This window comes from Podarcis vaucheri, assembly GCF_965113315.1.
Source record: "Podarcis vaucheri genome assembly, chromosome: 3".
Lineage (NCBI taxonomy): Eukaryota > Metazoa > Chordata > Lepidosauria > Squamata > Lacertidae > Podarcis > Podarcis vaucheri.
Window position 1 is genome coordinate 74063982 of NC_138761.1, and position 17225 is coordinate 74081206.

The 17225-nt window shown below is 40.2% G+C and overlaps 1 protein-coding gene across 1 annotated transcript in view; it reads right to left on the reverse strand.

Moving 5' to 3' along the window:
• FIG4 (FIG4 phosphoinositide 5-phosphatase) overlaps positions 1-17225 on the reverse strand; it is a 58551-nt gene that overhangs the window by 20692 nt on the left and 20634 nt on the right. Inside the window, exons 9-15 of the mRNA XM_082216771.1 lie at positions 16921-17083; positions 15752-15849; positions 7114-7247; positions 6150-6266; positions 3103-3148; positions 1369-1517; positions 937-1103 (exon numbers count right to left, since the gene is read on the reverse strand). Of these exons, the coding sequence (XP_082072897.1) occupies positions 937-1103; positions 1369-1517; positions 3103-3148; positions 6150-6266; positions 7114-7247; positions 15752-15849; positions 16921-17083 (874 nt within the window). The remainder of the gene's footprint in view (positions 1-936; positions 1104-1368; positions 1518-3102; positions 3149-6149; positions 6267-7113; positions 7248-15751; positions 15850-16920; positions 17084-17225) is intronic.

The window sequence follows — 17225 nt, forward strand, 5'->3', positions numbered from 1 at the left end:
GATCAGATATATTGCTTTACAATGGTTCTTCCAATAATCTTGACTACATAACGTGGAAAGAAATCAGTGGCTTATAATGCCTGACAAACTACTGTTTGTCCTCTGTTGCCTGTTTGAAAAGGGATTAGAAGGACACACTTTTATACCTATAATAGAAATAACAGTATGTCTGGTTCTAAACGTTTTAACCGCAGTATGACATTTGGATGCCCTCTAATCTTGAGCACTGCTTGGCAATTCCAATTCAGTCAAGCAGTGAAGAAAGTTACCTGCCTATGTGACCTTATTTTGCTTATATTTATGTTATTTTTGTCTGCTTCTCTACAGAAAAATAAGTTTATTTAAGAAGGATTCTGTCTAAACACTTACCATTCTTGCACTCAAATTTCTCAGAATAGATCACTTGGCTGCATACATTTGGGCTTAATGCTCATATTAGCAAGGTAATCTTCCCCGTGGTTTCGTGTTCCTTAACAACTGCAGTGGCAGTTATGAAGTAAATGGCCCTTGCTAGAATATTATAATGCTACTATTTGACTGAGTGCTTTACTCCAAGCCATGAACGATTTCCACTAACACATGGGGTGTTTTAGATATTTTACAGCCTATATGGGAGCTGGAAAACAGACCCTTGATGGCTGCTTGAACACTACCATTCTGCTCACTGAGAGAAGGCAGATTTTGTCCAGGGTTACACTGTCATGCCTGACCCTTAAGGTTTAACTCGGAAGCTGTCCTACTGAATTTAAAGTTGAGCCTGACCCAAATACCTTTCAGGCTGTCAACATGTTATTTTGACCCAGTTTCATTTTCATCATAAAAATTCAATAGCACCATGTAGCCAGTTGTTTAAAAAATCTGTGTTTTAAAAAAAATAATTCTCACTTTATCAAGAATGACAAATGTTGGAAATCTCAGAGAAAGAATTCAAGTTACCTGAAAAAGCATTACTATAGTATCTTGAAAGAGTTTGCATAATATCTTTAGAATGCTGGGTCCAAGGTGCTATTTTTCTGTAGGTTTTTACTCGATGAACAAGTTGAGATCCACCATACTGAAGTGATAATGTATCTCCATGATCTTCATACAATTCTTCAAATAATCTAAAGCAGAGAGAACAACATGGTTAAGAATTCCAACAAGATGAATTTTTACAACAGTATGCCAGTGATTATTTCTATTTTATTTTTACTATCTTTCACCTAGAAAAATGTTTAAGTGTAAACATCCATACTTATCTAAAATGATGTGTCAAAACAGAAATTAAAAAAGTATCAATAACAAAAAACATATATGCTCCATTTCTATTAACAGTTGTAGGAAAAACCTACTATTTTAATAATAATGATAATTTCTAAAATGTCTTACCTAACGGCATCTGTGTCAAACAGCAGATTGGGTTTGTCAATCAGGCCTAAGGAATAAAGCTGATAGGCCAAAGCACATTTCCCAACCATAAATTGGGCTGTGTTCGTGCGATCCAGACAGTCAACACAATTTGTTCGAAGAACTCCAGTCTGAAAAAATAAGTGCAGGGACACATAATTAGTTTCAAGTCCATTAGTAAATATCAAATTATTCTTTAGGGCATAACAGTAATTTTTGCCACCAAATCATCTATACTAATAGAACTTAATTAAGGTTGCACATGTGGTTCACTGGTGCAGATTCTCACATTTGCAAACCCATGGAAGTCTTTTAGGTACACTGAAAACTCACTCAGAGTGTACGGAACTGTTTGTGCACATGGTTCAGGTTTTTTAATTATTCTCTTGTTAATTTATAATACATAGAAACCAGTGTAAATGCCCCATAAACAGAAGGAGCTTTCATTTAAGGAAGCAGAGTAGCACATCTTCCCACCAGTGCAACTCTCTTTCACTTTGCAAGCATCTGAGCGGGATGCAACTGAACAGATTTTTCATGGAATCATAGAATTGTAGAGCTGGAAAGGACCATGAGGATCACCATCCAACGCCCTGCAATGCTAGAATCTTGCCCAACATGGGGCTTGAACCCACGACTCTTAGATGAAGAGTCTCATGCTCTTCCGACTGAGCTATCTCGGGTTCCTCAGTTCCACAATTCATGGCACGTTTCTCATGTTTGGTTTTATGCAAGCATCTTGAACAAATGTATTTTTTTAACCATATCCACAGTATGAGATAAGTGAAACCTTTTTCGGAGTCATATTGCTTTGATAATAAGATTAATACAGTGATTTCTCATTCTTACATAATACTACTTTAAATTTGAAGTATTGGATATCATTTCAAAAAAAAACTGCTTTCAACCCTGATACTAAAAGTATTTGGGGAAAAACCATATGTTTATAGAAGAAGAAGAAGAAGAAGAAGAAGAAGAAGAAGAAGAAGAAGAAGAAGAGGAGGAGGAGGAGTTTGGATTTGATATCCCGCCTTTCACTCCCTTTAAGGAGTCTCAAAGCAGCTAACATTCTCCTTTCCCTTCCTCCCCCACAACAAACACTCTGTGAGGTGAGTGGGGCTGAGAGACTTCAAAGAAGTGTGACTGGCCCAAGGTCACCCAGCAGCTGCATGTGGAGGAGCGGAGACACGAACCCGGTTCCCCCGATTACGAGACTACCACTCTTAACCACTACACCACACTGGCACCCTATAGAGACATCAAGTGTGTGCTTGCACATCTATAGTACATTGAAAAGTTGTGCAGCAATTCTGCTTCATACAGAAAAATGTGTGTGTTTTAGCTATGATTATGTAGAAGCGTAAACATTAACAGAAAACATTCTTGGAACTGAAATTATGGATATTATGTTGTACAGTGCTACCTCAGGTTAAGAACTTAATTCGTTCCGGAGGTCCGTTCTTAACCTGAAACTGTTTTTAACCTGAGATACCACTTTAGCTAATGGGGCCTCCCACTGCTGCTGCACCGCTGCTGCACAATTTCTGTTCGTGTCCTGAAGCAAAGTTCTTAACCCGAGGTACTATTTCTGGGTTAGCAGAGTCTGTAACCTGAAGCGTCTGTAACCCGACGTACCACTGTTACAGGTTACAGACGCTTCAGGTTACAGACGCTTCAGGTTACAGACGCTTCAGGTTACATACTCCATTAAAATACCTGTAAACGGCCAGTGGGAACCACAATTCCTCCCAGCTCATTCCACCTGTAAGACAGAACATTGTGTGTTACAAAGCATTTATTCTATAAGAATTATCATCAATCTGCCCTCAGTCAGTAAAGACATAACCCTGGGAGATAATCCTATAGACATTTACAACTCTGGAGCTTAATGCTTGGGGAGATAACTCTAGGAATCTGAAGCTCTGCTCTAGCAAGGAAACCTGAAGCGGCTACAGTAAACTTCAACCAGAAATTACCCTGCATTTTGGAAAGGGGGTGAAATGTAATGCATAGTTCTACAAACACTGAAAAAGGTCGAAGTGCAGACTTGGAAAATTCAATTTAGAAACAAATAGTGTATGCTTAGCCTTCAGTCAAGCTCAGTATAGGTTAGTTTTGGTTTAAAGTGCAGCTTATAAACTTAAGTGTACAGTACAAGTAGGCCTCAGTTCTTTCACAGAAATGCTTAAACAGAAAATGTTATCCTACAACAGGGCACTTGGTATTATGGCACAGAGGAAAGGGAAAATGCTACTAATCCTGTTTGAACCTTGTATGGGAAGCCAAGGCTGATATTACAGTACTAAAAGGCCCAATTTGGGTAGGAAGTTTCGTTCTTTTGAAATAAAAAAATTCCTTCCAGTAGCACCTTAAAGACCAACTAAGTTAGTTCTTGGTATGAGCTTTCGTGTGCATGCACACTTCTTCAGCAGTTCACTCAAGAGAATTGTTACTAACACTTCACCTGAAGGAAGTACTTTCCACATAGTTAATTTCCATTAGCATATAAATTACTCTGAATGCTTTGTAATGGAATAGACATTCAGGTCTCAAGACAAATGGTTCCCCAAGAACAGGTTTCATTACATCCCAACACAAATGAAGTGCTTGTAAAAATTAAAAAATACCCTTTAATATTAATGGCTTATACACCATTGAATAATACATAAAAATATATTAACAAGTTGAATCAAGCAATTGTATGTGGTAGATCAATAACTGTGTAAGCAGTCTCAAATTAATTTGTAAATTGTAATGAAAAATCAAGCATTACAAGTACAGCCTTTTTTGTTAGACACATTTAAGATTTGCATTTTGCCTCTTATGCTACAGTATCTGCTACATGAAGAATAAATCATCTTAGTGACTACTACTCAGAGCCAATTGAAACAAATAAGAAATGAGCAACAGCAAAACTGTGTTAATGTGTATAGCAACATTAATTTTGATAAAATATACAGAAACCAGTTTTGTATTGGGAAGATGTAGCCTATCAAATCACCCAGGAAATAAACCATGTGAGGCAGAACTTGCTACATGATAAAATACCGTTTGCATTCCCTATATAATTCCTAGCAGGGATAAAGAGCCTGTGGCCCTACAGAGGTTGCTTGGCAACAACTCCTACCAACCCCGACCACTGACTATGCTGGGTGGGGCTGATGGACACTGGAGTTCAAAAACACTTGGAGGGCCACAAGTTCCCTAGCCATGGTTTACAGTAACTGATCATTAGATTCTACTGACGGTATTGCAATTTGTGAACCAATGGTTTTAATCTTGTGAACCGCCTTGAGATCTTCAGATGAAGAGTAGTATATAAATTCTAACAACAGCAACAAATTGTTTCTGTGTAAATACTTCTTTACTGAAAAAGGAGGAGGAAATTGTCTTTCAACAGTCAATTGCTGTTTTTCTCTAAAGCAGCTTGAGGAGAGCTCCTTTTCAGGAGCTGGGCTGCAAGATTTAATTCAGATTTCTCTTCTCCTTCCATGTGATGTTTTATTAATAAATGAATAATTAAGGAAGTCCTTTGTCTAGCTAGAAATGACAAACTATCACATGTAACAAAGGTAGGTAGTTTCAAATAGCACACTGACAGTGCCATAGATTGAAAAACAATTGACCAGGGAAATAATAAAAATTATCCCCCTGGAATAATCAGAACTCTTCAACCATGAATCAAAGCTAGTTAGTCACACTTAAGTGCCATTTAATGGAACAAATAAGTTCCAAATAATTTTTCTCATTGTTTTCCATGGGACTTAAGCATTTTGAGCTTTCTTTGGACTGGAACTTTAATATCCTGGTGGACTTCACAAAATTGGCATTAGTGAAACCTAGGTGACTTCAGAGACAATCCACAGCATACAAGAGCACTGTGTTTTAACAAATATTGCTATAAAACTTCAACTAACAGCACTCAGTGCTCAACTGGCTTTTGAGTTTAGAGCAGGCAAGATAGCTGCCAAGATTTAAAAATCACCCAGAGAAACCCAGTGTACATGATAAACTACTGCATGTATTCCCTAATTTGTTCATACTAATTATTCATTAGGAACTTGGGGCAAGGTTCAAAAGCACAGGATACAGCAGCTATGACAAGCATCATCATCATCATTTAATTTGTATACCGCCTTTCTATCTTACAATACTCAAGGCGGTTTACTAGCTGAAGAAACAAAGAATGTACACCTTATAACAATCTAATGCAATACAAAAATGTGACAATAAAACATAGCTTTAAAATAAGCAATCTACATCAAATAACGTAACATCCAACAAGCAGGTCAGGATCTGGTCTGTGCATGGCTTGAAAACTATTTGGAAACCATGTGCATGCTGCTTTGAGTTCCATGGAAGAAATGTGGGTTATAGTTGTAATGAATAAACACAATAATGAGATTTGAACTTTCGGCTTACTATACTAAAAAGGGAGCATAAAATTGGTGTTCTTGAAGCAGCCAGAAAAGCTGAGCTGACTTCTGCTTACAAATAACCTTCAATTAATGTTCTTAGAACTGTTTATCATCTCCCAGGAAAGCAAGAAAGTATAAAATTAAAGGTATAGGAGATTTGCTGACAATACAAATAATAAAACACTATTGTATGACAAACAATGATTACCCCTTGTTGTTATGAAATAGCTGGTGTATACTTTTCTATTTATCTACATTGGTAATAAATGAATGTGGATTTCAAAGCACTTTTTAGAAATCTTTTAAAATAATTATACACAAGAGAGCATTCTCCCACATACATACTTTTCATCTGGGCGCAAGACACTGCAGTAGGAAGCAGGGTGATTTACAAAGAAGCCAGTTTTCTTCACTACATTCTCTGCAATAACGCTCAGCCTGTCAAGGACGTTACATAGTTTGCTAGATGGAAATAAAAGCAAAAACACTGAAGACATGTTTGTATTTACTCTCGTGGAAGAACATCTTAAAAAAAAAAATCACTTCAATAAACACCAGCCTCTTCTGCACTCTGCATGCACTGTATCCCTAAGCAATGTTAACCAAAGTTTAAAAAGAAGATAGCAACAGACTATCAATAAAAGCATAACCTGTTAACTACTTCCATTTCTCTGTGGCAAAATCATTTTCATAGAAAAGGGATGGGGAACTGGTAACTCTCAACAGCCACAGACACCATGACAGGAGTTGGTGCAACAAGATCTGGAGGGCCAGAGATTTCCCATTCCTGTTACAGCATCTCCAGAAGAATGGATCATAAACAATCGAACAACTCTGCTAGTTTTACTCATGTAAAGCTACCCAGAATCCATTTTGGACTATCTGATACAGTTGGAATTTTGAGAAAGTGCTGTGGGCAACAGTTACAAAATGGCTGCCACGGGGAGCAGGGTATAACACAATATAGCTACCATGGGACAAAACACTAAAGGGGGGATAAGCTGAAATACTTGCACAGATAGAACATTTGTAATAGAACAATGTTGAATTCCACCCATGAAGTGCTTTAAAGTCTAAGCAAAAAGCCTCTGAAATGCAGAGCTGGCTGGGTTGATTTCCAAACAGTACCATTTAACACAAATGACTCACATTTCATTTACATTCCCATGATACACTAAATGAACAATATAAAAATGGAACTTCATCTCCAGGTCCACAAAAGACACACTCTGAAGAGAGTTATGACAAAGTTCCCTCTGTCCCAACTAACATCTGGAGTCATGTGCTGCTCTAGTAATAAAACACATACCTCTTTGTATATTTGGCCATGTCCCATGGAATATATACAATTGCATGTTCAGGAGGTAGAAACTGATTGAGGTAGGTGACAGCAGCAACAAGCTCTTCACTCAATATCCTTTCATGTTTCCGTTTTTCACGTTCCTTCAAAAGGGAAAAATTAACTGATCATGGTAGTACATACACAAAGTAATGTTAACTCTGAACAAAAAAGAGAACACAAATATTGCAAATGATACAGCAGGGTAGGATTTATTTCTGCCCCCACAAAGTGTAGGGAGCCCTTTCTGGGGATCATCACAGATGTAAGATAATGAAGAGAATCACTGTCTCAAGCCTCCTTAAATTGACAGAAAAATCTGTTCATTTCACTCAATTAAAAAGGCAAGGTCCTGGGATCTTGTGAGCACATGTAACAATGCAAAAAAAAAAAAAAAGAATGAAAAAAAGAAGAGTCACTATTGTTTAGCATATGTTAATATTTTTTAGAGTATGCATCTGCCATTCATCATGAGATCCCAAGACATGCTTAAAATACAGTATTAAAAACAGTTGGAACAGATTGCAATCAAAATAAATGGGTGGTCCTAAAATATATGTATCAAGTGTCAAAGTTCAAGGTGAATAGGTGTGTATTTAGGATACAACGGAAAGTATGTCATAAAGGTGCCAGGTGTACCTCTGTGATGAGGGCCTAGGTTGAATGGGCTAGGAGGAAATGATCTCGTTAATACTCATTAAGTATTAAGCTACTCTTTTGCTTCAGTGACTTCAAGTGATAATGTTGCTATGAGAAATAGAAGTCCAAGTAGTATAAGAAATGTAAGCTACACTTTGGGAAAATCCTGAGTTCTGACAAATGTATGGGCCTATTAGACATGCAAAGTTATTACAACTTCCCACGTGCTCCTCATCCACTCACAGGGTAGAAACACTATTCTGTGGCAAGAAGAGTGTATGAAAACAGCAATCTCACCTATTTAAACCTCAATATCCTGGGCTTTCCATCTGAAACAAGTGTAATGAGCTGGACTTTAATTCCATATCCTAACCCCAAACCAAAATGGCATTTGCAAACATATGGCTTTTGAGCAGAGTTTATGGAAAACAAACTGTAAAAATAATGCACAACTAATGTCACATCCTGGGCAGTCCTATGCATGTCGACTCAGAAGCCCCTTGTAAGCCTGTATACCAGCCAAGTCTGCTGTATATAACCACAAACTAAAGGATTATCCTTTCCTCAGCTTAGATCTTCCACCTTGGCTGTGAATCTTAGAAGACCTGCTCCCTGGCTTAAAGGCCTTGTTCCACCAGGCCTGGGAGGACAGGGTGCCTGACTGACTCCAGCTATGAAAGCCAAGCTGCTGAACAGGCTCTTGGGCAGGGGTATTGTTTAATCAAGCCTTGGCTTAGCTCAGCACAGCGTAGGAACACAAAGGACCTTGGAAGACAAGGTGACTGAGCTTTTCTCCAGAAGCCTGCCCAATTATTTAGGTCCTCGTAAGCCATAGCTTGGCTTACAGCGCCATGTGAACCAGGCCAATGGAAGTAAGTGTCAGTATCAATAATGACTAATATGTAGGTTTATATTGTCTTTTAGTTCCCTCCTGAATGATCTAATATCATAAAAATACAATGCGTCTATGATGGCAATGCTTTCGAGAAAAAACAAGCTGAAGAAAGACTAGAACTGGCATGGAGACTAGCTCCTTTCCACAGAGTCACCAGCCTGAGTCTGTAGAAAGCAAGGGGAAATAATAAATAATTTTGTGAGGTGGAATTTCAAAAGTTAAAGCATAGTCATAATTCTTTTTCAGACAGATTTTCTTCAAGTCCTATTAAGTATAGTCCTCTAGATACCGGTAATTGGGACCAAGGAGAAAGCCTGACTGTCCCTTCCAAACTAAAAGGCTAATGAAGTGTTTTGTAGAGGTGCCAGAAGCAGAACAGCAGTCCTCAGACCTTTGAACCTGGTGCTGAGGGTGGCACATCCTATTAGACAACCATAACGTTTTGGGAAGTAAGCTGTCTTCTCTTACCTTCTATGTCCCTCAGGGGGTGAGTAAATGACCTCTGTAACCACCCAAGGATGAAACTACTAGTGCAAACTGATGATAAATTTATTTCAAGGCCAAGCACTATATTGCAAATTTCCATTAAATAATTCCTGGCAACACACAAAAGGGACTTCTTACCTATTGCAATACTCTGTGATTGGAATTGGCTAAGTGGTGCAGAGAGTTGTTTGTCCAGAGAACAGGAGACTGAAATAAGTATCTCCAAGAACTGCTCTACATTCAAATGACAGTATAAAATGTCTGCGGGGCAGGAAAAAGTGTATTGTTTTGAGACTGGGGATATTTATAAATTGTTTGAGATTCTCCTTGGCAGGTCTGTGCCCAGTAGCCCTAGTGCAGCAGCCTCCACTGCATGCCCAGGTGCTTTCCACACTCACAGTCATTGTATTCAACCCATACAAATTTTAGAGGAAGAATGTTTTATGAAACAATTCAATAAATTAAACTTATCCATACTTGGACTTGTAAAAGAAAAAAAGGAAAGGAAAAAATTATATTTGAATATACAACTATTGTTTAGTAATTCAAACATGCAGTGCTTCTGATATAAAAATATACTGAAGTACTAACTTAGTGTGATTTTCAAGAGGCTGCTCTTTATCATAAATCCTCTCCATCAGGCCAAGACTAGATAATATCCATAATTAGTAGCACTTTCAAATAGGTTTTTAAATTTCTTTTGTGTCCTTACTTTACCATTGTTGCACATTTCATGAAATGCCAGTTTCAACTGTATAAATCCGGTGACTAAAACGTAAACACATCCCCCCAATTCAAAATGGCCTTTAAGAGGCCAAGCACGAGGCCGTTGTAAACAACATTAGACATAACAGGGAACAAAATCATTGTGGCTCTTGTATTTTTAGATTGAGTTTAGAACTATACTGTGTATCCAGGCTCACATGACTCTGCCATGTGAATCATTCACAGGGCTTCTGTAGTGTGGCTGCAAATGTGTCTCCCTGTGGGTGCTTGATGCTAGGATGTTAACATTAATGCTCTCTTACCACTTGTGTGTAGGGGGAAGGGGAAATAGTATCCTGTTCATGTGAGGAAGCATTGAATTAACTGCTAATCAACCAGAGAGGCTTTCTAATTCAAGTATTTGGAAGTTCTCTTCAGATCAATGAGGGTTTTTTAAAAAATGCATTAGTTTGTTTAATGCGATGTGGAAAGGAAAAATAATTAAGGATATACTTTTTCAGCATTTTCATGTAATCATGACTTCCACTGTAGACATTTTAACAAGTATCGTATTCAAAAATGTAGAGCAAGCTTTTAATTATGCACCTAAAACATATGTTACAAAATGCTGTCGGTGTAAACCTTTCTTCTTTTTTTGTACCTTTAAAAAAACATTCCCAGTATTATTTGCAGAAGGCGATATATTTGCTTCATCATCCCAAGTTGTTTGCAAATGGTGTCTTTTTCCGACAGAAGGCTCTTTGATCTAGCAGCATCTTCTGTCAGTGGCACAGGGATCAAGGTGATTTTTGAAAAAAAATGTCCCTCTCATTCTGACAACAAATGTATGCATAGGGCAGTCAACTTTCTACCCCTAATAAGCCCATGCAAGACACTAAGGCACACAAAGCCTATATAATCAACTCAGTTTGCACTTAATGGGCAAAGGCTGGTCTATGTTTACCTTTTGGGATACTCTTTTATTATTTATTATTGTTATTGTTTTGACCATCATGGTCATATTAGCCCAAGGGAATAAATAACAATAATATACACTGATACAGTAGTGAAGGGCAGCATCTGGCTTAATCAAGCCATGGCATTATTCAGCAGGCCTTTCGCTCAAAGCTTTTCAATAGGGCTGCACCATTCAGTCCGTTATAAATAGCACACGCTATTTATCACATCTTTTCTATGACTAGTAGGTCATAATACAAGAACTGCAGAGGCAAAAACTAATGTATGAAAGTTCAGGTACTAGAATAATTATAATAATTTAAATGATGTGCAATTTAAAATATGCCTAACAAAATATGAGTCAAGTCACCCTTTTCCAAGGATAGACTTGAAACATATTTTTTTTTTACTGCTCTTGCTCTTTGTATACAACAGACATAAAGATTTGCCACAATTCTGGATGTACTAGGTAGGGCTAGATGTCTGGATAGCTTTTTCTTTAAATATAGCAAATGCTTAACATATTTAACATACTAAGGCAGAATGACCAGCACCAGAAAGAAAGTATAAATGAGACGAGGGAATCGTCTAGACAGAAAAGCGGATATTTCTTCCTTAGGTGTCATTTGCTTTCAAGAATATAAAGTACCAAAGAAAGTGTCTGCTTTCCAAAAGACTTAATGCTGAGTTAGCATACCCACAAGCAAGCACCAGGACTTATAAAGAGAATTTGTATTAATATTTTGATGATAGCTTGAAAACTTCTTCCATCTGTTGCTTCCCTATTTTCTAGCTGTTTTCAGCATTATAATGTATCTTTTGGTCTCATCTGCTGCTTTCCCCCATCTCTTCCAGTTTCTAAAGAGCTAGGACAAGAAACACCTGCCTTGGGTCCACGTTCTCCTCTACAAGCTGGGCACAGCAATTTAAAGAGAACACATATGAATCATCAGCCCTTGTCCCTACAGCCTTTGGCTTCCACCCTAATGCTCTGAGCATGCCATGTGCGTGTAGTCTGCCCGTGACTGCACTGCCTAGAAAATATGTCTATCTAGGCAGCCAATCAATGAGGCACTAAGTAACGATGCACAGATGCTATGCACTCAGTGATTCTACTGACCATCCCATGAGGGATTTTGGAGTGTGGCAGAAACATTGCTGCCAGTGGCTGACACTGATCAGAGAGTCGCCTTACATCTTTTCCAGTTTTATCCTCTCAAGATTAAAAGTTCCTGCCGATAACCAGCTTAGTCATTCTTTATGGCACCCCTCCTTCTTCAGATGCAGGGAAGGAAAGCTAGAATAACTGGTTTGGAATTTTTCAACGGCTTCTTGAAATGCTACAGAGTTTCAAACTTCTGTAAAGGTATCCTGAAATATTTTTACCTAGAATGTTACAGAAGTTCCTAAGATTTAGCTCCTTCTAGAGCACCACAGTCTTGGCAACTAGAGAAACATTTTAATAGTTGCCCTTTTTCCTACATCAGTCTTTTACAACTTACTATGTTTGAAGCACTAAAAACTTGGTTGTTAAAAATTCCTTACCTCTATACACATTAAATTTCCCTTTGGCTGTGCCCTGTTTTGTTTAGAAGCCTCATGTAGAGCCTCACATATATCTGTTTAACTTAGCTTTACAATATATTGAAATAATGGTACAAATATTATTTTTCTCCCAGGAGGATCCACAAATAGAAGCTGCCAGAGATGGAGAAAGAGGGATGTTGAAAGACTCTTATGGGACTTGCATATCCTGTTAGGCAAATGCATTTTGGAGTGTTGAATTGGCTGTTGACAGCTGTTCTGAAAGAGCCCTGGAACAATGCAAGTGAAAACAAATGAACTATTTTGGTAGCCTGGTTTATTTTATTCCCAAGACACAGCTCCTTCAGTCCAATTTATGTTCTACACAGATCAAAAGGATATTTTGTAAATTACTGTAAGACAGGGGTGCCCAACCTTTTTTCAAGGAGGGCCAGATTTGATGAAGTGAAGGGCCGTGAGGGCCAACCAAAGTTGTTGCGCTTTTTTTAGGATTGAAATTGTTGAGCTTTTTTTTTTTTTAGGGTTGAAGTTGTTGAGGGTTTTTTTGAGGATTTTACCCCATAAACTGCCAAAGGGGCCGGATTAGGCCTCTGAAATGGACTTTGGACATGTCTGTGGTAGAGCCTTTGGCCAACAAGGGAATCAAAAGTGTGCTAAAGGTGGGAAAGGAGGTTGCAGAGGAGCTGAACGCGAGTAATAAGGTGAAACAGGAGAGATGCGAGCCGGGAAGGGCGATAGAAGGGCCCGGCCGGGTGGCGACTCACCTCGCAGGCGGTGCGCCATCCCTTTGGCCCAGGCGAGGCGGCGGCGGCTGCTCAGCCACTTCCTTGCCCGTCTCCTCGTGAGGGAAATGCGGCGGCAGCGGCGGGGCGCCTCCGGCGGAGCGCCTCCGGCGGAGCAAGGCCGCTGGCCTGCCTCCCCCCCCACCTTCCTCCTTTTCGCCGCGCCGCCTGCACCTCTGCTGCCTCCCGCTCTCAGCAGGCCCTCCCGGGCGTCGGGCTCTGAGGGCGAAGGCACCCCACTCCACCACGCCCATCTGCAGCATGGCCCCCGCCGCCACGCTCCCGCCAGCCGCCCTGGCCGCTTCGCCCGCCTCCTCCTTGGGCTCGAAGCCCGGGTTGTCCCGGCTCCAGGCCTGCCTCGAGCAAGAGGAGAGCGGCGGCAACGGCGAGCAAGACGAAGGAGGAGGAGAAGGAGAAGAGGTGGCAGCGATTCCGCCGCCGCCGCCCGGCGGGTCCCGCAGCCGCCCCAGCTCCAGATGCTCCAGGCCGCCGGGAGGGCAAAGTCCCGCTATGGCCCCCCGACCCTGGACGAAGGCCGCCGCCGCCTCAGGCCGGCCGAGTAACAGCGCGGGAAGGGAGCGCCTTCGCTTTCTCCACCGTCCGCCTTCCAGCCCCCCATCCCCGCCCACAGCGCGCCGCCTCGCAGGGGGAAGCGGGCTGGCAGCTACACGGGCCACATGATGAGGTCTGGCGGGCCGGATTCGGCCCGCGGGCCTTGTGTTTGACACCCGTGCCGTAAGACATCTGAAAGTAGTCCTGTTTAGGGAAGTTTTTAATGTTTGATGTTTTATCGTGTTTTTAATATTCTGTTGGGAACCGCCCAGAGTGGCTGGGGAAACCCAGGCAGATGGATGGGGTATTAATAATTATAATAATAATAATAATAATAATAATAATAATAATAATAATAATAATTATGAAAATGCAAAATGTATTATATGCTTTAGATTACTGTTGGGAAGAGCAAAAAAATTAGAATATTTCTACTTCCTAATGAAGTAGTTTTAGACAGATTTTGCCCAAAAGAGCTGTCAGAGTTGAGCTGGTTTGAGAATGAGCCCTCACTTTCCAAAATGACTTTTGCATTATTTTTACTTTATTTATGTGGATACCACAATTATGCTAGCCACTGAGTTCTAGTAGAAGTACTTACAACCACAAATATAAAACAATGGCACACAATGCCTAAAAATGCTACACACATCACGAATGGGGGTGGATTAGGACTCCAATTTTACTTTTAAGACTTGGATTGGTCTTCAAGGAAGAGTGCAGTGAATCATGCAAGCTTCCTCAGAGCACAATTCTCCCTCACATCAGCACTCACTAAGTTATGTCTATGCATCATTTGCTGAAGGCTGTCAAACACTGCAGATGGTCTGTAGATAGTGTACATATGGCACTTGCAGACATTTAGATTTTTGGAAGAGGAGAGGAGGCTGGTTTCACAAGGATGGGGGATCTGTACCATCTGTTTACAAACAGGATAAAGATATCCAGGAACTGTGCTACATAAATGCTAGGACACAGGTGGCACAGGTGGTCTAAACCACTGAGCCTCTTGGGCTTGCCAATTGGAAGGTCGGCGGTTCAAATCCGCACGACAGAGTGAGGTCCCATTGCTCTGTCCCAGCTTCTGCCAACCTAGCAGTTTGAAAGCATACCAGTGCAAGTAAATAAATAGGTACCACTGCAGCGGGAAAGTAAACTGTGTTTCCATGCGCTCTGGCACTCATCACAGTCCTCTGTGCACCAGTAGCGGTTTAGTCATGCTGGCCACATGACCTGGAAAGCTGTCTGTGGACAAAAGCCGGCTCTCTTGGCCTGAAGCGAGAAGAGTGTTGCACCCCATAGTCGCCTTTGACTGGACTTAACCGTCCAGGGGTCCTTTACTTTGTTACCTTACATAAATGATCCAAGCACTTTTCATACCAAAGGGCATAGCTGAAACCTACAAAAGGGCACAAAAGTCTCTATTTCATGTGACAGTTCAACAGATTATCTCACTGCATTTTAAGCACTTCAGTGGGAAGAACTGACTCACTGGTAAGTTATAAGGAAAAGGCACTTGCTGACACCTCAAAAGTGGCCTAAAGCCTACTTGCCCCCATACATGGGCTTCAGAAGCTTGGAGGATCCTTTGTAGCTGCTTTTCATGGGGACTAGGAGAAGGGATAGGGAGAGAATCAGCCTTCTTTCTAAACCAACAGAAGGCAGTGGAATCTTCAGTAAATGTAGCTTGGATCCAGGCGCCTTTCCTTGAGAATGTTCAAGAAATTAAAATACATAAAGCAATGTTCTTAACAGTATACTAATAAAAGCAGTAAAATATAATTATCTGCAACTTAAAATCAAAGGTGGAAGCTGCATTGTTCCCAGATATATTTTTCATGAAGTCTGTTAACTTCAAATGCTTGCCTATCACTGTACACATGAACTTATCATTAAACCTACTTTGCATCTTAAGTGCTAAACACTGCTCTTCTAAGAGCCAACATCTTGCTTTCAATAGTTTCTCTCTGAGAAATGAGCACAAGGAAATGAATAGATGAAAAGTTCATTAGCTTAATGAATAAATGAAGATAAAACCATGCCTTACCTTTACAAGATTCAAAATTATGATAGGGGAGCCAAACCTCTGGAGCATCTGATCAAAATGAAGAGCAGCTGCACGTGCATAGGGGTCAGCCTGATCCACTAGAAAAAGGAACTACTATTATTAGGTGGACTGTGATTATTTTGTTACAGTGATACCTCGGGTTAAGTACTTAATTCGTTCTGGAGGTCCGTTCTTAACCTGAAACTGTTCTTAACCTGAAGCACCACTTTAGCTAATGGGGCCTCCTGCTGCCGCCGCGCTGCCGGAGCACGATTTCTGTTCTCATCCTGAAGCAAAGTTCTTAACCTGAAGCACTATTTCTGGGTTAGCAGAGTCTGTAACCTGAAGCGTATGTAACCTGAAGCGTATGTAACCCGAGGTACCACTGTATTAGGAATTGCACCACTAAATGTGCCAAGTTTTAGCAGTCTCAAAAAATATTCAGGCTGGCATAGGAGTGGGAGCATTTGATTACAGTGTCAAGCACACGCTATGAAGTTTTAGCAAGCTTAATAAACTTGTAAATAAATTACAACGTAGGGAGAAAGAATTTTTTTTGGTTTATTTCAGACTGTTGAAATTCTTTGCCTGCTAGCCTCTTGTTAAATATATATTTACTCCTGACCTGTTAAGGGACAGCAAAAAAAATAAAAATCTGGAACTCCCATTTAAAATGATAAAATAGAAATGAAAACTAGCAAGGGTGGAAGCGCAAGGTAAGGAAATGTTGGGCAAATAATTCCAAAGGGAGGGTACAACCGTGGTTCTACAAACCTTGTAATTTTATTGCCAGGCTACAAACTGGGGGCAGCTGTGTGTAGGGGGAACTGGACAAAACCCTATGCAAAATCGCCTTCAGCTGAAAAATCAGACCTAGTTTAGGGACTGAATAGTGGAGCCCAAACAGGTCCAAGGAATAGATCTTGGAATAGCTGTCTGATCAAGCTAGACATTAAAAGAGATACCTAGTTGACACCCTATGTCCCGTTACTTTCTCTTCACCTACAATTGCTATGCGTGTGCGCAAAAAAAAAAAAATTCCTTGTCTTGCCTGCGACGTGGAAGGACAACATTTATATTCCCTGTGTCCAATGGAATGGATTAATGAGAGCTAGTGATTTGACAGTAGGCATCTGTACAAGTTCTAAGATAACATATTGTATACACACATGTAATTGGTGGCTTAGGCATCATTGTTGAAATATCCTGAGACCAATAGAGAGGAACAGAACCCCGCACTTGGACATAAGATGAATAGCTTCCAGCAGAAAATGACATCACTGAAGCATCATAGAGTATTTGTTCAGTTTCTACTTCGTTAGCTACATCTCCCTGTACCAAAAAAAAGCCATGACATCACATTTTCAGCCGCATCCTCGCAAGTGACATTTATACCACCCATTTATCAGACTTATCGTAGTTAAAGCAGTGCTGAACAAATGAACTTGTTCTTAATCCAACTTTAAGGTTTTTA